Source organism: Lepidochelys kempii, chromosome 24 (genome assembly GCF_965140285.1).
Source record: "Lepidochelys kempii isolate rLepKem1 chromosome 24, rLepKem1.hap1, whole genome shotgun sequence".
In the NCBI taxonomy this organism is placed as follows: domain Eukaryota; kingdom Metazoa; phylum Chordata; order Testudines; family Cheloniidae; genus Lepidochelys; species Lepidochelys kempii.
This window is the reverse complement of record NC_136403.1, coordinates 5,064,311-5,084,643: the sequence shown is the minus strand read 5'-3', so window position 1 is coordinate 5,084,643 and position 20,333 is coordinate 5,064,311. Positions and strand designations below refer to the sequence as shown.

The following is a 20,333-nucleotide window of genomic DNA, read 5'->3' as shown; positions in this document are numbered from 1 at the left end:
TAAAGATGGCCATCACTTCCCATTAGAAGTCCCTGCTTCCCATTGCTTATAATTTTGCTGTAACGGGAATGGGGCAGAGGGAGTGGCAACTATGGGCTGCAGGGCCACAGAACCGAAAAGACAGTCCCTGCCCCAAGGAGTTTCCAATCAAAGTCTAAGAGGAGAGAGAGCAGATGGGTGCAGACAGACGGGGAGCACAAGGAAACGACGAGCCAATATGTTCAGCGTGGTAGGCTGTGGTCTTTGCCCACCAGCCGCCTAACCCTTGTCAATGTTTTCGCAGGCCTCACGGCAAAGGAGATTTTGAGGGGAGTTCTGAAGGAAGATCATGGGTAGATCTGTGGATGGTTACAGGGAGCCTGTCCCAGGTGTGAGGGGGGAGAAAGCACAAAGGGGCTTGTTAGAAAATGTAACAAGGAGCCGTGGGGGCTGGGATCATGGACTGATGGAGGCAGGCGTCGACCTTTCAATGCCGAATGAGAGATGACAGGCAGGGTGGGGAGAAGTGGTGAAGGGCCTTGAAAGGGAAAAGATACCAGCACACGGCTTTAGTGTAGCCAAGGCCTCACTGGTCAAACTTGGCCGTGTAGACCAGCCCAGTTTATGGCAACAGGAGCTTTAGTTTTAGTGAGAGTCTCTTCTCTTCTAAAGCTTGGCTGTTTAAGATGCTAATTGTTTTAGACTGTTTGGGGGATGCCCCTGCCAACCAATCCTGGAAGAGAGAAAGAAGTCTTCAGCTTTTGAGAAGTGGAGTTTGTGGGAGGGTCCTGAAACCTGGTCTACACCTAAAAGTTAGGTCAACCTTCACACCCCTGAGAGATGTAGTTAAAAGCCAACCTAAACCCAGGGTAGACACTGGTACGTCAGTGAAGAATTCTTCTGTTGACCTAGCTTCTGTCACTCGAGGGGATAGATTAACTAGAGTCAGACTTGCTGAGAAACTCGGTGTAATCAGCGTAGCCTGGAAATACCCTGGTCAGGAGGGAGACACACGTGGGTCTCCACCTAAGTTCCCTCTAAGCTGCGTGGCAGGATATCAAGGGCTGCACAGGTGGGGAGAGGCACCTCTCTCCTGGCCCCTGCCCTGGAGCTGCCGCGGCCAGGGAGAGGCGCCTCTCCCCCGGCGCCCTCACACCCCTACACTCTGCCCTAGCCCTGAGCCCCCTCCCGCACCCCAAACTCCTCACCCCCAGCCCCACCCTAGAGCCCTCACCCCACCCCCCGCACCCCAACCCTCTGCCCAGCCCGGAGCCCCCTCCCACACTCCAAACCCTCCTTGGCCCTACCCTCACCACACATCACCTCCATATTGGTGCACATAACAAAATTCATTTCACATATGGATGTAAAAAATTAGGGGGAACATTGGTCTCCACCCGAAACAGGCGACAGCCGAGGAGCCTGGAGCCCAGAGTGGGTGACCCGGCTGGACCACAGGGAAGGAGAATACCAGTGCAGTTGCATTGAACTAACCAGTGCGCTATCCCACTATCCCCCTCCTCCCCACTTCACGGGGTGATGTCAGAGGTGCCCCTTGCATTACAAACGGCAGCTGAAATAATGAGAGGACACAGGCTGGGTAGGTTCTCTGGTGTATTGATTTTGGAAAACAGAAATATTGCAACATTTCCAATTAACAGTACAAGGCCTTGCCAGATCCACCTACAGCAACCAAACCTTAACAGTGACAAAGCCGGGACGTCCCCTGCGGAACAGAGATCGGCACCCAGCAGAGTGGCTCAAGGTGGGTGACGCTGAAGGGAGGTGGCGGGGCAGAGGACGGGCGCTGTAGTGGGTACAAGCCTTGGCCAGTGGTAGCGGCTCCACGACAATAAGATCAATAGATACGGGGATTGCGGTGGTTTTATTTTAGTGTTGGATTTTAAAAGGCAACACTTTGCCAACACAACGTTGACTGGACAACTCTACGCTGCTCTGCTCTGAGCTGCCCTGGGCTCCCCCACCCGGCTATGGTGGAGGAGGGGCATGCGGTGGGCTCAGACAGTGTCATGCAGGAAAACAAAAGCCACTGAGCACAACAGGACAAATGGACTGGATGGATCTTGTTGAGCCGTCTTGATCCATCCCGGGCTCAGACAGGCCTCCAAAACAAATCAGTTAGTGTAATACAGAGTGGAGAGGAGACCTGTCCTCCTGCAAACCATGTGAGCCCCCAATTCCTTAGTGGACTTGGGGTCTGGCCCTGCCCCCCAGTGTGCCCCCCAAACTCCAACTGAAGTCAGCAGAAGGGGTGGGGTGTGACGCAGGATCATACCTGCAGTGGAGAAGCAGCAGCTAGTGCAACTGTAATCACACGCAGCGTAGCCTCAGTTGGTGACAGTGAGTTCCGGTAAGGCAACAGGGGCAGGCAGGCTTCACACCAGCTGAGGATCTGGCTCACGTTAACTGAGAATAAACCCCACAACCCAACCTGCTTTGCTCAGCCTCTTGGAAACCTTAAAGGTCACTCTGGTCAGGGCTGGCGTCGATATCTGGTCCCACGCTTATAACAAGCACATTCCGAAACTGTCTCTCTTTCCGTCTCCCTGATCGCTCTGCCCTTGGTCTCTGAACTGGATCCTGGGCTATCAAGCTCTCTAAACCGGGCTCCTCGTTCCTCTATCATCTCCCTTTCTGATTAAGCTCACCCAATCAGTATCACCCTTTAAGGCACGACTTGGCTGCCTTTAGAAGAAAAAGAAGTGTAATTGAATAACAGCAGTACAGTACGAAAATTAAACTCATCAGCATCTCCCATGGCTATAGCAGTGCAGCAGCTGGTCGGGGAACAGCAGTTAAGCAGAGGAAATGGGACAAAAGGAGAGCGCTTAAAATAATGCCCCCATGTGATTAAACAGAATGTGAAGCTGACACAGAGCTGTCAGTGAGAATCAGGCCCACTGGGTGAAATGTACTAAGGTCTTTTTTCCGCAGTGCTCGTAAGTTACAGTTCCATCCACTGGAAGGCCCCTTCCCACTGTAAAGAGTGACGTAAAAGGGCCTTAGCGTATATGAGAAACAGGCCTGATGATTCCTCCTCCTAAAGGATTCTGGGCCTGAACCAAAGCTCACGGACATCAGCGTGAGGCCCACTGACTTCAAGTGAGCTTTGTCATCGGGTCTAAGTGCATGGTTCTGAGAGCAACGCGGCCCCTGGGAAACAGCGGTCAGCATTTCAGCTCTGGTGGCTTTACAGCAGCTAGTCTTACATAAGAAGCTTTGGCCAAAAAATACATCTAGAAAGCTATTGAACGACAATCTTTCTTTTTTCTTCCCTTCTCTTTTTTTTGGTAGCCACAATTCTTTCACCTCTTTGGTTTTAGTTTTTAAAAAAATTTAGAAGCTGGAAAAGCTTTTTTTGTTTTATAGAAATAGACTTTTTCTTAAAAAAAAATCAAAGCATCTTTTAGCATTTTTATATATATATCTATATATAAAATTTCTGCTGTAGAAAAAACACAAAAAACCCCCCTTTGTTTTAAAAAGGGGGGGGAAATGGTTCTCTAGCCTTGGGCGGGGGGGGGGAATAGCATGATATGGCAGGTTGTCAGCAAGGAGAGCACCCTCTGCTGGTTACATGATGCTGCAGTTTTGAGGACCCTGGTGGGAGAAAAGAGAAAATAAATAATTGTTAACGTCTGTTTGCTTCAGTTAAAGGGGAACATTCTATAGATGGAGTCTCTAGAACATTAAATAGTTTGAGAATTAGTGGTAGTATATTAGAATAATAATACTGATTAGAACAGTATTAATTTAATTAACTATTAAAATGTTACTACTAATGATCTATAATGGTGGAGTATTACAATACTCAGATACTAAGTCCTCACATTTAGTTTTGGAGTATTATAAATACTCAATTAGAGCATTAGTAGAAGTAGAATTCATTAGCACTAGAATATTATAAATACAGCAGAACCTCATTTATATGATCTAATGGGGACTGGGGTGAGGTAGGATAATACAAAATGTGGGCTATCTGGAGAATGGGTAAGTGTGAGGCCATCACAGGAGAGGTCACCTGCTTCTGGACCTGCGAGCGCTGGCTGTTGGTTAACACGGAGAGCTGGACAACCGGGGCTCCACTGTACTCCACCGTTAGAGCATAAGCAGCAACATAGTACAAACACAACACTTCTGAAGCAGATGTCATCCACGGAGGTCAAGGGACTTTACAGAGAGGCATGGCAGAGCTATTGAACCGACTGCACAGCTGGGACACTCAGGCACAGAGCAGCTAAGGGACTTGCCACGGTCATGCAGGGAGACATGGACAGAGCAGGGGACAGGACCCATGAGTTCCCTGTTCCCTGCTTAAGCCACTGATTTTTTTGTTCTTAGCACTAAGGATGGAAGCCTGGTGCCTGGATTCCGACTGAGACGGGGAGGGGACACAGATGCATTTCTATGTACATTTCAGAGGCGGGGAGGACCTAACCACTTGCCCTAAGAGAAGCACCTTCCATCAGAGACGTTCAGCTGAAGGCAGCCTGGAGGGGGCCATGGGTTTAGTCAAGAGAAGGCTGCCAGGAGGGGTGTGCGAAGATGTGGGCAGCTGAGGGTCAGAAGGGAAGCAGCAGCAGCCGCCAGGAGATGGCGAGAGGGGGAAAGAGCCAGGAAAGGAACCGAAGCGGGAGATGGAAGCGGGTATAAAGATCCCTCTGTTAGAACGATGACTGAGGGGGAGGGTTCAGGGTTCCTCCCAGGAGCCGGCAGCTGGGTTTCTCACTCAGATGAGCCAAGCCAGTTGAGTCCTTGGTGCAGGTTTTGCCCCCCTGCTTCGGAGTCCCAGATAATGTGAAACTAGGAGCCACAACTCCCGGCTACTGGCTTCGTGGTGGCGATGCTGCCAGTGGGATCCTCAGTGGCTGGCTCAGGGGGTTGGGAGGCTTTTAACTTGCCAGCCCGGCTAGCAGGCAGCCCTGGAGATCTGAGCCACTGGCCACCTGACTAGCCAGTAAAACAGCCTAGGGGACAAGCCAGAATCAAGAGTGGTGGGGAACTAGGGTCTTAACCCTACGAATAGGTCCTTATCTTGAATGTTCTAGGTATAATTAACATCGTCATCCTTGTACAAGGTACAAACCATCATGCTTCAAGGCATGAGCCAGTCACTGGCTGCCTGGGTAAGGAAGAAACATCTCCCATAGACAGGCAATTCCATGGGGGGCGGGAGGGGTCTCTTGTACTTTCCTCGGAAGCCACTGGTCACCCTAGGAGACAAGGCCGCTGGTTTCGATGGACCACTGGCGATTCCCACAGTTAAGGTGCGTCATGGGCCCCTCATGTCAGGGGAGGTCCCTCGGAAGCAGACGGCTCAGAACTCCCATATTCTGAAGGACCCTGGACAGTCTGGTTATGGACAGATGGGCCCATTTGGAGGTAGCGCTGACCTGGATGGCTACAGTTTGGGCTCTGCTGCAGGGGGTGTAGAACTGATTTGGGGCCCCTAAAGGGAGCTGGTGATTTGGATGTAGCCTCATTAGCCAGAGCTCCTTGCTCTGGGGAATATTTCTCTGGATTTGACAAGTTTTCTGTTGCAGACCCAAATACTGCAGCTTCTGCCTGGAGGGCTGTAAGGCTCTCTCTGATGAGTGGGGGTGCGGGATCCTTCCACATTCACCAGCATTGCGCACACACAGCCAGCAAACCCTGCAGTCCTCACTCCAGAAAGACACTTGTTTGCTTGTGTTGGAGTTTGGCCCAAGTGAGGACCCTGGGACTGGGGGCAGTGGGGCATCGGAACTGGCTGCAAGGGGCCTCTGAAGCTGGTTCACAGCAGCAGAGATGGGATCTGACTCAGAACAGGCACACTCCGGCCTGCGGAGCCACCAGGTGCACAAAAGGGGCCTGAGAGGAGGAGCGCGGGCGCAGCTGGTTTAGCCATGGGGGAGCTAAATCTGGGTCAGTAAATCCATTTAGACCATTTCACAGTCTGTTCACCTCAGAGATCTTCAGAGAGGAGCCTTCACCAGATCCCCATCCACAAACTACTCGTGTTTGTAGCGGGAGCCGCTAGAGGAGAGAGCTGGATTTTGGCTTATTAAGTGGGGGACCTGTTTGTATTTAGAGCACATGGATCCTGACACAGAACTGGCCCTAACCAGCGGGCAGTGTGAACCGAACTATGACAGGGTTCCTCCAGCTGGAATTCCCAGTGGGACCTTCAGATGAGTGAGATCCATTAGCCTGGACACTCGGCTACCTTGGGATTCCCTTGCCCCAGAGAAGATTCCCTTGCCCCTTTCTTCTCATGCACTGACCTGACTGCGTGGGTTGGAGTTACCCAGGATGTAGGACCTGGTCACCAGGTTTTCCCCAAGGCTGCTGCTGCCCCCACCAGTGCCCCCAAGGGAGCGGTAGCTGCGGGTGATGGTGAGGCTGGAGGCAGACGATTCCGAGGACATGGAGCCAGCCGCGACGTTCTGGCCCCCGCTGGCTTTCTCTGCCGGCTGGCCACAGGTGCTGCACACCACAGTGCGGGAGCGCAGGTTGTACTCGCCAGGATCACCTGTGCCACCGCAGTGGGCCTTGAGGGGTGGGAAGAGAAAAAAACGGAGCTTCAGTACTTGATGGAGCTTCCTCCAGGGCCAGAGGCCCCCAAGAAGATCAGAGTGAGGAGCGGAACTGATCCCAGGACCAGATGAATCAGCTCGAGGGTTTAATGAGCGCTCCAAGGAGGCAGAGCCCTAAGGCTATCCACAAGCTACACCCATCCCACCCGGCTGGAGCCCCATGGCTGTGTAGGGGTCCCCGATAGGAGGCATCAGCCTTTCCTATTTTCAGATGGGCATCAGAGCTGGCCAAGAACCTCTTTGCCGTGGCAGGGCTGGATTGTGCCCGTCCAACACCCAGCCCAGTCTTGTGATTGGTACTTTGGGACATTGGACCCCAGCAGATGTTCTGCCATTGCAGGATGCTCATAAACCATGGAGCCCTGAGTCCATGGTGATGGGTGCATTAGAAGAATCTGAATAAAATAGAATGTGTCGTTTGGAGGAATCTCTACCTGGGGGTTGTGACCTCCCTGCCACTCCCATATTGCTGAACGTGGGGGCAAAGGGTACCGGCTAGATGGTGGTCAGTGTATGATAAATGGTTAAGAACCTCTGGAACGGACAAACTCCTACTGAAGCCAAAGGGAGCAACTCACACCCAGGATGGGCAAATGGGCCCCCAAAATAGCTGGCTGTGGGACATGTGATGTATTCCTGCAGTCTGGTCTAGACACTGGTGCTACTCCCTCTTGTCATGCACGTACCCGACTCCTGCTAACAGTGATGGGAGCTGGATTTGTGCATCAAGAAGGGAATCGCATCTCTCTTGAGCCAGCAAAGCCCTTTGTATTGGAGGAACAACACCATGGCACTCAAATTTCATGTCAAGAACACCTAAGACGTAATTAAGTGGTGCAGTCCCTGAGCCGACTTAGTCACACTTCGGACCACTCCATATGTAGATCCAGGGTGAGGTGATCCGAGATAGGCCCCAGGATGTAAGATTCTGATCTGGTGAATTTGCAGGGAGGGGAGGGGTAGTTTGGAGTCTGTTCTGGTTTGGCGTCTCAGTGTGAGTCCATCCCCGTGGTATCAGAGCACTAGGGTTTTGAGTCAGACCCACTCAGAGGATACTCAGCAGTGGCGTGATCACACTATGTGAGGACATGGGGCCAGTTTGGAGTCGATCTGTTGCTTCTTTCCTCTCCTTGTCATGCCTGGTTCTTCTGCACCAATAACATGGACAATTCAGTGCTTTGAAGACATCGAGGGCTGTGTCATTAGTGGCTTGCCTATAGTTAGCACCCAACTAACCAGTCCTGTCTATTCCTCAGCCCTGCCTCTGATGGCCAAGCCGGGGATTGGCCTGGGGGGAGAAATTTTTATCCAAGCCCATCCTGAACGGCTAACACCTCCCCTGTCAAGGGTTCAACATGGCCTGGGTGACTCTGCTTTACGATAGGAAGCTCACTCCTGGAAGGAATTCAGTCCTCAAAACAAACGGGTAATGCCAGCCAGAAGGAGATCCTGGCTCGTTTCTCTGGGGCTGATCAATATTCATCCTGACATGGCTGGTTGGATCCAGAGCAATGAAATATAAAAGCTGATCATGCACGATACAGTCCCAGCTGCACCAATCCAAGCAGCTGAAAGCTGAATCTGACACCATCCCCTAGGTGGAGTTACTGAACCCTAGACCTCCTGTCTGGTACGCGCTGGGGGTGCCTCTGTCTCACGCCCTCTTAGATAAGGGATGTTGTATGGGGGAGAAGAACTGAACACGCTTCTAGTTGGGCACCAGCCCACCCTCTGTTTAATGAAGCCATCGGTCTGTCACCGGCCCCAGATTAGGAAGGACACCTTCAGCTCTGCAGGGAGGAGAGCAAGAGTCCAAGAATGCACCAGGGGGGCTAAAACCACAGCAGCCATCGGGATCCTTGGACGCGTTTCGGCCGTCAGCTGCTACCTGACAAAGCAGAGGGCATCAGAGCAGCCCTCTCTACAGCTTGGTCCCCACCAAAGCCTGGATCGTTCTCCAGACGAAACCCTGCGTGCTTCAGGCTACGGGCTGGATTTCAGGGCTGATCTTCACGGTTCCAGCCTGGAAGCTTATTGTGCCACTCCTCCATGGGGATGATCAGAGCCCTTTTGTTCGAGATGCTCCAAACGAACCCACGTCCCCCATCGTCAGCTCGATCCCTTCATGCAGGTGCTAGGAGTGTCTCCACGTGCAGAGATAATCTCATGCAGTCGATGGAGAGCAGTTTGCTTCCCTGACATTGTGGTTGGTTGTTTTCCAGCCAGGTAAGTCACAGGGCCCTTCCCCCATCACCTCAACTCCCTGCTCCCCTGGGTCTGGTCCTGGAAGGTGCAGGATCAGTGCATCAATCAGCAGGAGGGGGACTTGCCTAAGGTCACCCAGCAGGCCAGCAGCAGAACCAGATCCTGAGTCCCCTACCCACTGGATCCTGCTGCCTGTCCCTGACAGAGCATGATGCTTACATGGTGGTGACGGTGGTGGACGCTGACTTCGTCATCCTCCTCCTCCTCATCGTCATTGATGATCACCGTGCGCACCAGCTTCCTCATAGCCACCTCCTGGAAGGGAGGGAGGGCAAAATCAGGTTGCAGCTACACCTGCCAATATCCCCCTTAGCTCTATGGCTCAAATGAAAGATCACCCTAGGGACTTCCAGCCCGCAGATGGCAACAACACACGAGGGAGAATCAGATCCGACTCCACTGGCCGATGCGTCACTTTCACCTTCCACCCCTTACCCATCCCTCTCTTGCATCCAGCCCGAGCATGTTGCCTCGAGATCTCTAGCCCCCAGCTGCCACTGTCCCAGCCCCCTGGAGTCTCACCTCTCCACTGGAGTTGATCAGGGCGGTTCGCAGGCTGTCTCCAGAGCCCCAGGAGCTTTGGGCCTTCCACACCATGTCAGTGGGAGGGCTATGGGTGGCACCAGCTCCAGAAGCCCAGATCTAAAAAGGAACACACGAGAGATTGGTAGCACCTCGTGCCAGTGGCATCCGCCTAACCCTAATTCCCCATGTGGGTCTTTGTGCCTGTCCAGCGGCTGCTCCTCAAAAGAGGGTAAGAGTCTACTACAGCTGTTAAATACAGGAACTCCTCTGATCGCTCGTTCCAGGTTCAAACCTCCATGCTGGACTGCTGAACCAGGGTGAGGAGCGTCACTGCCCTCTAAACTGCAAGGAACGGAGGCAAGGGAGATGGGCTGAGAAAACCACAGGCAGGATCTGAATCTGCAGTGGTACCACTTCCGTCCCAGATGGCAGGAATCCCACACGAGCTGCTGCCGGGGTGCGATTTCTGCCATCCCAAGCTGATCTCCGGCAATGTCAGCAGTTCCTGCATGCAAAGGGGAGATCTGGCCCCCCTGTCGGAGCTTTGTATCTCAGCTAGAATCAAAGCTGCAATCCCCGATCCGTCCCCAAGGAGGAGCCCTATGGCCACTTTACCGAGGGGCCTGGAGGTGAGATGCGTGTGCACTTAGAGGGGCTGGGTTTGCTCTGCTCTTCAGGAGCGTAGGACCTGCTGCTCTGTCTCCCCGGGGCGACTCCAGGGTGACAAACGCCAATTGAGAACGGCGCCTCAGTCACCCTTCAGTAGCCCCACGCGAGTGCAGTTTGTTACTCACCGTGACCACCTGGCCGGCCTTCAGGGTGAACTTGGGAGGGAAGCGGTAGCTGATGGGAGCCTCGTCTCCATTCTGACGCTTGATCTGCCAGCTCCCCATCGCCTGGTCCTGCATAACAGAAGGCAGAGGCCTTGAGAAACCGACCTTCAAGATTGTTCCAGTTTTGCCTCCCCTTGGCTACAAGTCCTGTGGTTAAGGGACTGAGCTGGGACTCTCCCACAGGCCCTCTGACCGTCAGCAAGTCACCTCACCTTCCTTCACCTCAGTTTCCCCATCTGCTTGTATCCCTTTCCCTACCCTTTGTCTGTCTTGTCTATATACACAAAGATTTTTGGGGCAGGGACTGTCTCGCACTCTATATGTACAGCTCCCAGTACAGTGTGGCCTAGTGGATAGCGCACCAAACTGGACTCAGGAAACCTGGGATCTACTCCCAGCTCTGACACTAGTCTCCTGGGTGAGCTTGGGCAAGTCATGTCCCTGTTCTGTGCCTCAGTTTCCCCATCTGTAAAAGAGGGATAATGACACTGATCTTCTTGTAAAGAGCTTTGAGATCATCTGATGAGATCTGTTTTTGTTCTAAAGCACCCCAACGCGATCTGAACTGTTGAAATGCATCCACCTCTGGGGGGGACGACACAGCATCTATCTAACAACACACAAAACAGAACAACACTCGGTTTACACTAGGAATTGTCTCTACATGTTAAGTCTCACAAAAATCGCAGCACCCTTTGTCTGCACAGTGGGTTTAGGGCCAACCCGAGGGGAAGGACACTCCAAGAACTACGTGGTTTCCCTTCCAGCTATTGACCCATCTTGCCCTTGCTTAGGCATGACCAGCATCGCCACCAGAAAATCTACCTCGTTGGACTTGTTCCTGAGACGGACAAATTTCCCTTCCAAATCAACCTCTTCCACGGCCACACGACCGCTGGTCCTCGCATGTTGGGAGAAGCTCGTCCGGCGCTCCCCGTCCTCCAGCTTCCTCTTCTTGGAGGAGCCTGGTGTGGTGGAGTGGCTCACATGGATCCTGGAGCCCCGCTTCTGGGAGCTGGGACTTGGAGACAGCCTCAGCCTTGGGAGAGAGCGAGAGGGAGTGAGTGCGGTCTGGGCCGCTGCCTGGACCCTTGAGGGCACTGGCTCCGATCCGGGCCCGGTTAGGAGCGCTAGAGGGCACAAGATCTCATGGCTGCTTGGTGACCTGCAGACAGAGGCCACTACCCCATGGGACATCCCCTGAAGGACATGTCTCCATCACAAAATCCCTCCCCACAGCTTCCCCCAACCTCTTGGCAGAGACACCAAGGGCCGAACAGCTTGCGGTGGATGAGCAATGGGGCTGGGAGGTCCATCAGCAGGGCGGGGAGCCAAGCGCAGCCAGATGCTGCCTGTTTCCCAGAGAGGGAGTTCAGCCTCTGGGGCCGTCAGTTCCACACACGCCGGGGTGCTTACGATAATCACTGACTGGAGCAGCAGGAACCAGCTGCCCTTCCCAGACCCCCAGCATGGCTGCGGGGATATAGGCGACTGCAGGAAGCTCAACTCAGTCTCCATTCCTGACCAGTCCACCACATCCCGCTCTGAGCCACTGGCCTCCCTATCCACCTGAGCTCCCAGGTGTGCCCCCTTCCCTCACCCACGCCCTAAAATCCCCATCCCTGCCTGATCCAGGCTCGGCACCTGACTGTCCCCGCATCTGGGAGGCTCCAATCATGGCGGGTGGGAACAGATTTTGTGACTGGCTCCTGTCTCTGTAACAGGCTGGGCCAGCACCCCTCCCCACATTGGGGCAGGTGGGATTGAGTCAAGTTGCTTGGGTCCATATCCCACCCCCACTCGGCCCATCACAGCAGCACCAAACCCCTTCACATTAGGGTCAGGTCAACACGACCAGGCCTGTGTTACCAGCCCACCCAAATCAGGCATGTCCTCCATTCACCCAGCCCCCATTGGCACATCCCCCCACCCATCAGACCCCCCCCCCCCCCCACTCCTCCTTGGCCATGCCTCCAGCAAGCTCCTCCCCCACCCCATCAAGGAGCCTTTCTCTGCACCCACCTCTCCTCCTCTCCCTCCAGCAGCTTGCGGTAGGCTTGGATCTCCATGTCCAGGGCCAGCTTGATGTCCAGCAGCTCCTGGTACTCATCCAGCTGATGCTGCATCCTGGCCCGCATGTCCGCCATCTCCCGCTCCTTGTCGGACAGGATGCGTCGGCTGGTCTCCCGCTCCCGGGCCAGCGCGTCCTCCAGGTCCCGCAGCTGCGACTCCTTGGCAGCCAGCTGGGAGCAGAGAGGAGACACGGAGGAAGGGGGTGAGGCAGAGCACAAGCAGCAGAGGGTGCCCCTCGCTACCAGGGCTACTGGCCCCTTAGACACAGACCCCGCTGTCATGCACCTGCTGGGGATGTTTGCCCATGAAGGACTTCCTGAGACACAGCTCTGTTATAGCCAAGTGCGAGCCAGAGGATTGCGGGAGGCTGGGGGTGTTATGCCCATGTCCCCTCCAAACCTGCCCATCTCTCCCCTTTGCTCCATGCCCCGCAATCATGGCAATGGGGGTGCGAATGCTGCGCCTCGCAGCCGGCCAGCTCCACTCCATCCCATCAGCCCACTGTGGCTAGAGGGCAGCACCGAGCGCTGACTGAAGGGGCGTCTTCATGTACTGAATGGAGCTCGCCCATGACAGGCACTCAGCTTGGTTCCAGAGCAAAGGCCTGGGGCAGCCGCAAAGGGGAACTAGTGGGAGGAGGGGGCAGATGGCTGGACAATGCTCTTGCTGGCATCTCCTGCTCACCTGCTTCTGCAGCTGGCTGAGCTGGGCCGACAGGCTGTCGATGCGGATCCGCGACTGCTGCAATTCTTCGTGGGCGGCGCCCACCATGCTGCTGTTCCTCTCCGCCGACTGCTTGGCGTTCTCCAGCTGCAACCCACAGGCCAGGCAGGGTTAGCACAGCAGAGGAGCAGCTGCCTACCGACATCCCACTGTGGTGGGAGCGAACAGCCCCGGGAGAGGCCGGTCACGAGGGCCCGCGAGGGCGAGCTATCCATCAGCCCCTCGCAGGAGACAATCGCACTGGCAGCGCTGCTCAATGGGAGCCGCTCGCTGCAGAGGATCAATGGCGGTATCTAGACTAGGGCTTTAAAAACCCCGGCCTCTGGGCCAGCTTCCATCAGAGGCTCTGAACATGTCCTGCAGGTGCTGATTTAGCTCCACCTTCCCCACCAGGGAGGCTGGTACTAAGTGATCTCTCCATTTTACAGGTGGGAAAAGCAGGGCCGAAAGAGAGGAAAGGGCCCCCAACATTTTCACAAGTGGGCCCCAATTTTCAGTGCTCACTCCAGTTGTAGCCATCTCGCCAGCTCAGCCTGATTCCTCATTGATTTCACACGGCGGGGAGGCTACTCCAGGCCTCTCAAAGCCAGGCCCCCGTGTGCTGTGAGCTGAGCTCCTAGAGATCAGAGGCTGAGGGTGAAAATTTGGCTTTAAGTGACTTGCTTAAAGTCACAGAGAGTTGGGGGCAAAGACAGGAATAGAACCCAGGAGTCCTGGCTCCCAGTCCTGAGCCACTGGCCCACCTCTCCGCCCTATCCACTCCCTGGCCCTGTGCAGTGTGTTACCTTGGAGCCATAGGTCTTCTCCAGCTCCTCCTTGTACAGTCTGACCTGGGATTCGTGCTGGGCCCGCAGGTCCTGGAGGGCATCAGCCAACTTGCTCTCAAACTCCTGCTGGCGGCCGTTGTCGATCTCCACCAAGCGGGTCTCATGGCGACGCTTGGTCTCGCGAAGTTCCTGGGGGCGGTCACAGCAATAAGGGGCTATGTGAGCCATGGGTCTCAGAGATGGAGCTCGCTGGTACAGGGCAGCAAACAGCCGTTAGCCTCCCTGTTGGGACCCGCACTGGCATCGGGTGGGAGTCACCTGCTCCCTAGGTGGGAGCGGTGCCAAGCCAGGCTCAAGCAAGAATTGCTCCTTGCGCAACGTACATGCCCCAGAATCTGGTGCTTGATCCTCAGGGCTCGTCTACACTTGGGCCACTGTCGTGCTTCAAGTGTAGACTCTACCTGCACTTCTCCTGTCGACACAGGTAATCTACCTCCCCAGGAGAATAATTCTTCTATCAACCTAGTGCTGTCTACATGGGGACTTAGATCGGCTTAACTACGCCGCTCAGAGGTGTGGATTGTTCCCCACTGCCCCAAAAGCTAGGTGGGGTTTTGTGAATTCTGCTAAATGGATCCCTTCCTCATCCTCAGCAGAGCCAACAATGCTAATGCACCTCGCCTTAAGTTCTCTGTTGCTGAGGGCGCTGGCATGACCTGTCCTCATGGGGGAAGAGATAAATCATGGGCCGGTTCAGTGCATAAGTCTGCGCCGAGGGTCTGTATTGGGGAAGGCCTTGCTCAGGGGCAGCCCGACCCCGCTCACCTCGCTGTAAATGTTCTTCTGGAAGTCGAGTTCTTCCTTCAGTGTCTGCAGACGGTTCTCGGCGTCCACCCGACGCAGCATCTCATCCTGCAGCTGCTTCTTCACCTCGCCCAGGGCGGCTTCCAGCTAGGGAGGGGAGAGGGGAAAGTGAGCACAGCTAGACGGAGATTCGCAGACCCAGCAGGCGGGTCTCAAGTGAGGTCTCTAGCCAGGTGGCTGCTGAGCCTGGGGACTGCAGGCCGGCAAATCTGGAGATTTTACGCAAACTGTGATCGCTCAATTTGCATATTATACATATTCACAACCACAATTTAAATAAACTGCATCAGCGCTAAATCCATCAATTCTCCCCTCCTCCCAATACAGAAATTATGCCTGTCAAATCCATCCCCCCAACCCCCCACCGGTCAGTGGCTCTCCCTATCACAAGACTATGACTGCTGCTCAGGGGCCCAGGAGAAGGCCCTCCAAATTGGGGGTCTCCAGGCCAATTTGGGCAGATTGACAGGGTTGGGCTGGGCATTTCCTACTTTGCCTAGGGCAACAAAAGGGACCATGGCCGGCACTCAGCAGAACTAGCTCATGGCCCAGCTGGATATGTCCCCCGCTGCAACAGGAGCCAGCCAAGCCTCCCGCCTCACCTCTCCCATCAGCGAAGTGATGCCAGAGCTTGCAGGTCAGTGGTAGGAGGGTGACTGCCTCCTTCCCGACTCCCCCAGACACCAATCAAACCCCACGGCTGCACCTCTCTCAGGCGATACTTAGAGGAATGGGTTGCCTGCCCACCCTGCTACCCACCATCCCGCCTGGTGTTGTTGGCTCCCTAGCTCAGACCTAGCTGGGACCATTAACTGGCCAGAGCTGCGGGGTCCCATCCGCTCCGAACCATAAGGGGTATTTCAGCAGGCTTGGCAGGATGTGCATGGGGAATGCCATGATCTCTGGCGCCCCACAGGGCGCCCTGGGGCAGCAAGGGTCAAGAGTTAGGACCAATGTTCCCTCTAATTTTTGACAGGCCGTATGCGCAAAAAAAGTCTTCTGTGCAAATTGTGCTTCTGTGCAAATTTTTGTGTGCGCGGTGTTTCGCCATGTGCACGGGGTTTAGGATCTGTGCGTTCACACACGCACAGCTTAGAGGGAACAGTGGTCAGGACCTGCTGCTCACCTTGGACACTTGTGTCCTCAGCTCCCGGATTTCATTCTCCAGGTTCCTCTTCTCCCCCAGGGCGGTGGTGAGCGCGGCCTCTTTGGAGTTGAGCAGGGCCTCCAGGTCCTTGAGGCGAGCCTGTGCGGCCAGCAGGTCCCCTTCCTTCTTGCCATTCCTGGAACACAGCCAGCAAACTGCTCTTGTGATGTGTTCGGGGAACCCCCTGCCCCATGCAAATGAGGGCCCAATGCTGGAGAGGGGCCCAGAGCACAACTCCCAGATCCAAACACCCCTCCAGCCCCCGGGGACAGCTCAGAACCCGATCCAAATGGTCTTGGTGAATTTCACAACGGTGGAAGATGTCAGACTGACAGCCCTGGTGCTCGGAGACCCATGTAGCCACAGGACAGGTGCAGCCTGCCCAATTCCTGCCCTCTTTCTCCTGATTCATTCAGCTGCCATGTCCCTGACTTGGGATCTGCACAGACAGGATGGGTTTTGCATCAGTGCAGTTAGTGATGCTTCAAAACCAGGGGAAACGACACGGGAGACAGCCCCATTTCACACCGATACAACACAACCCCCCCAGCAGCGCTGGGCACAGTTTCCCTGCTACAAATATCCCCTCTATAGACAGGGTTTGAGGCTCTTTGATCTCCCAGTGAACCCAGCTTCCCATTACACGCATCACAAGGTGATCAGCCGTGAAATCAGCTTCTGCTCCAACCCATGTTACGGACTGTTTTATTGGCCCTGGCCTGCTGGTGTTTATTGGCTGGTGATTCAGAGCGGCGTGTGGGTGTTTAAAAATTAAACACAGGCTGACGTATGAATTGGCAAGCGGCTCCCTGGGGAATTAAAGCAATGATCCCTTTTACAGCACATCTGACAGAAAACACACACACACACCCTGTTAACAGCCTCCAGCTCAGAATGGAAAAGCAAGCACAATATCATTAGTATTTATTATCTGCACTGCAGCAGCATCTAGGCCTCCCAGTCGTGGACCAAGATGGTCCCTGCCTCAAAGGACCACCAATGTAATCAACCTCCCTCCTCCACGCTACCTACTAAAGAGGTCTTGGAGCCGCAGGAAATTTCAGAAACATTTTACGTTATCAGGGATGGAAAAAGGTGAGTGGGAACTTGGGCCTAAACTTTCTGGTGGCTCGTGATTTTAGGCGCCAGACCTGAGACACCGTGAGAGCGCCAGATTTCCAACAGGACAGTGCTCGGCTCTGTTTGAAAGGGAAACCCCTTTAAAAAGGCAACTCAGGTGGAGCGCTGAAAAATCTGGGTACCCCAAAATCACTAGTTGCTTGTGAAACTTGAGGCCTTAGAGGACAGTTAATAAGAAATTGATTGAGGAGGAAAGACCAAGAGATTTACAGTAGAAGTATTTACAACTCGGCCCTAAGGATCTAGGAGTATTTGAAAGATACATGCACCAAGGAAGGAAAGGGAATTATTCAGGGTGCTCCGAGGAGCGAGGAGATGAAGGAGAATGAAGCTGCAGGCAGATCATCAGGAAACGCCTCCGAGCAAGAAGACAGATTAGTCTTCCACAGGACATTTAAAACCAGACTTAAGTGCTGGGCAAACCACAGCGATCCTGCTGCGGGTGGTGGATGTGCCGTGTCGGCTTGCACTATGTTATGTGCCCACTAGATGTTGCTGTGTGCCACACGCAGCTTCAAGAGGGGCGTGATCCCTGGCATACAACAGGAGACAAAGCTGGAGGGAAGGCTGCAGGGAAGCCTGTTTAGATCTGTAGGTATTTTGATAAATTTGATAAATTTATTTGATAAATAAATTTGCTTAAGATGGACTTTGACTCCATACAGAACGACAGCATGGGAGGGTTGGACAACTCAACCCCCTAAGCTCTGTGAGGTTAACATCTCCTCCCCCCTGTTGATCCATGAGCAGCTATTTACTATTGTGTGTATTTATGGTAGAGTCTGGAGGCCCCAACTGAGATCATGGGTCCACTGTGGTAGGCACTGAGCCCACACAGTGAGAACGTCTCTGCCCCGGAGAGCTTACAGTCTAAACAAACAAGACAGACCACAGGTGGAGGGGAAGTGCTGAGACTCTAGCGAAAGGAGATGCCTCGGGATGAAGAGTTACCTAAAATAAGGAAATCCAAGTGGTGTGTTCTCATCTTGACCAATGCAAGGTCAATTGGCATCTTGAGCCGGCATGAAGGAGAGGAATGGGACCTCAGAAATATTCCCACTTGGAATCCAAACTGCAGAGACCCTAGCAAGTAGGGTGGCCAACTTTTTCATCCCACAAAACTGAATGCTCTAGCCCCGCCCCTGCCCTGAGGCCACGCCCACCGCTCACTACATTCCCCCTCCCTCCCTGGCTCGCTCTCCCCCACCCTCACTCATTTTCACTGGGCTGGGGCAGGGATGCGGGAGGGGGTGAGGGCTCTAACTGGGGGTGCGGGAGGGGGCTCTGGGCTGGGACAGGGAGTTGGGGTGTGGGAGGGGGTGAGGGCTCTAGCTGGGGGTGCGGGCTCTGGGGTGGGGCTGGGGATGAGGAGTTTGGGGTGCAGGAGGGGGCTCCAGCCTGGGGGGTGGGGCTGAGGGATTCGGAGTGAGGGAGAGTGCTGCGGGTTGAGGCAGGGGGTTGAGGTGTGGGAGGGGGTGAGGGCTCTGGGCTGGGAGTGCTGGCTCTGGGGTGGGGCCGGGGATGAGGGGTTCAGAGTGCAGGAGGGGGCTCTGGGCTGGGGCAGGGGTGCAGGACGAGGTGAGGGCTCTGGGCTGGGGGTTCAAGCTCTGGGCTGGGGCTCGGGGTGAGGGGTTTAGGGTGTAGGGGGCTCCAGGTCGGGGGGGGTTCATGGCTGGGGCAGGGGATAGGGGCACAGGCTTACCTCCAGCAGCTCCCGGTCAGCAGCACAGTGGGGATGTTAAGACAGGCTGCCTGCCTGTCCTGGCACCGCGGACGGCGCTGCGTCCCGGAAGTGGCCAGCAGCAGGTCTGGCTCCTAGGGGGAGGCCCGCAGGCGGCTCTGCGCGCGGCTCTCGCCCGCAGGCTCTGCCCCCCAGCTCCCAGTGGCCAGTGCTTGGGACAGGGGCAGCACGCGGAGCCGCATGACCCCCCGCCTAGGAGCCAGACCTGCTGACCGCTTCCGGGGCTCAGCACAGTGCCAGGACAGGTAGGGATGAGCCTGCCGTAGCCGGGCAGCACCACTGACCGGACTTTTAACAGCCCGGTCAGTGGTGGTGACCGGAGCCGCCAGGGTCCCTTTTCGACCGGGTGTTCTGGGCAAAAACTGGACACTTGGTCACCCTACTAGCAAGAACTGTACGTTTTCTCCCTCTCCTGTGGAGGGCTGGGGCTGATTCTTGCAACGAGTCTGAGCTGAAAGGACGGCTCCTGGCTTAGATCCGTCTGGTACAATAGTATAAACATCATGTACGTCCTCATGTGGGTGGCAGTTGGACTGCGTCATAAAGGCCACCCATCAGAGCTGCAGAGACCGCTTCAGGTCCCTCCCATTCTACATGAGGCCTGCACAGAGAGACAAGCCAAATGCTGGCAGCTTAGCTGTCTGCTGCTCTTGTTGATACAGGCTGACTAACTTGCTATTCCTGCTAACTCCCCAGACCCGCATCTGCCTGAGGACAGAGCTAGAATGAATTTGACCCAGATTCCTTTCGAGAAAAAAAAAAAAAATCCAGCCCGCAGATGGGGAATGCCATGATCTTAGCCAGGGACTGAGGCTCAGGACTCCTGGGTTCTATTCCCAGCTCTGCCACAGAGCCATGATCACAGCAAGAAGTCCTGGGTCAGGGCTCCGAGGTTCTATTCCCAGCTGTGCAGCCTTGCCTCCCGGGGACTCAGTTTCCCCACCTTGCATTGGCATGGTGAGGCTTACTTGGCATTTGTGAAATGCTTCAAAATCCTCTGGTAACAAACATTATAGCTCCTGTAAAGCATTTAAAGCGCCATGGAAATGCTGCTAAGTATTATTACTCAGTGTAAAGTATGAGAGGACTTTTTCAGGTGTGCAAATTCTTTATCTGCATCTGGGGCGCTGGAGAAATTGGGACTTCCTGCCTGCTGGGCACTTTGCAATATTTGAAATTACACCCAAGAACCCTGGCTTTCCCAAGGACAAAATCCATTACACTCAGAATTGTTGCTCTTTGCTTTGGGCAGACTTAACGCCGTAAGAAGAAAGCATCAAGGTTACTTTCAGTATTTGATGCAGTTCATGCTGATCATTATTCAGGTTTCAGGGAGACTGCTGGACCAAAAACAACCAAACACTATCGGACACTATTTTGGTAGGACTTACAAAAAGAAAGATTGGAAGTTTCTTCCACATTATCAGGTCGTTGATAATTCCTATTCCCTAAAACTGTCCTGGAAACAACTGCTGTGGGTGTCAACACCCAAGTAAAAGCTGGGCTGGAAAGAGGAAGGATCTAGGCAAGTCTGTTAATTTCAGCTAGCAACATCAGTTTCAGCCCTGTTCTAAATAGACACTGTGGGCTCAGATCTCATAACCTGGGGGTGCAGGAGGGATCTATTTGGCTCCGGCTGTGTGGAATGGGCATCTATGTGCCGGAGCCCCAAATCTGAGC

General features: G+C 54.4%; 1 protein-coding gene across 1 annotated transcript in view; it reads right to left on the bottom strand.

Annotated features, from left to right (window-relative positions):
• Positions 1-1,580: 1,580 nt before the first annotated feature.
• The window catches only part of LMNA (lamin A/C), a 51,752-nt gene continuing 32,999 nt past the window's right edge, over positions 1,581-20,333 (bottom strand). Inside the window, exons 2-12 of the mRNA XM_073323267.2 lie at positions 15,752-15,908; positions 14,587-14,712; positions 13,780-13,950; positions 12,956-13,081; positions 12,221-12,441; positions 11,024-11,237; positions 10,160-10,267; positions 9,363-9,482; positions 9,000-9,095; positions 6,264-6,530; positions 1,581-3,600 (exon numbers count right to left, since the gene is read on the bottom strand). Of these exons, the coding sequence (XP_073179368.2) occupies positions 3,574-3,600; positions 6,264-6,530; positions 9,000-9,095; positions 9,363-9,482; positions 10,160-10,267; positions 11,024-11,237; positions 12,221-12,441; positions 12,956-13,081; positions 13,780-13,950; positions 14,587-14,712; positions 15,752-15,908 (1,633 nt within the window). The 3' untranslated portion in view covers positions 1,581-3,573. The remainder of the gene's footprint in view (positions 3,601-6,263; positions 6,531-8,999; positions 9,096-9,362; positions 9,483-10,159; positions 10,268-11,023; positions 11,238-12,220; positions 12,442-12,955; positions 13,082-13,779; positions 13,951-14,586; positions 14,713-15,751; positions 15,909-20,333) is intronic.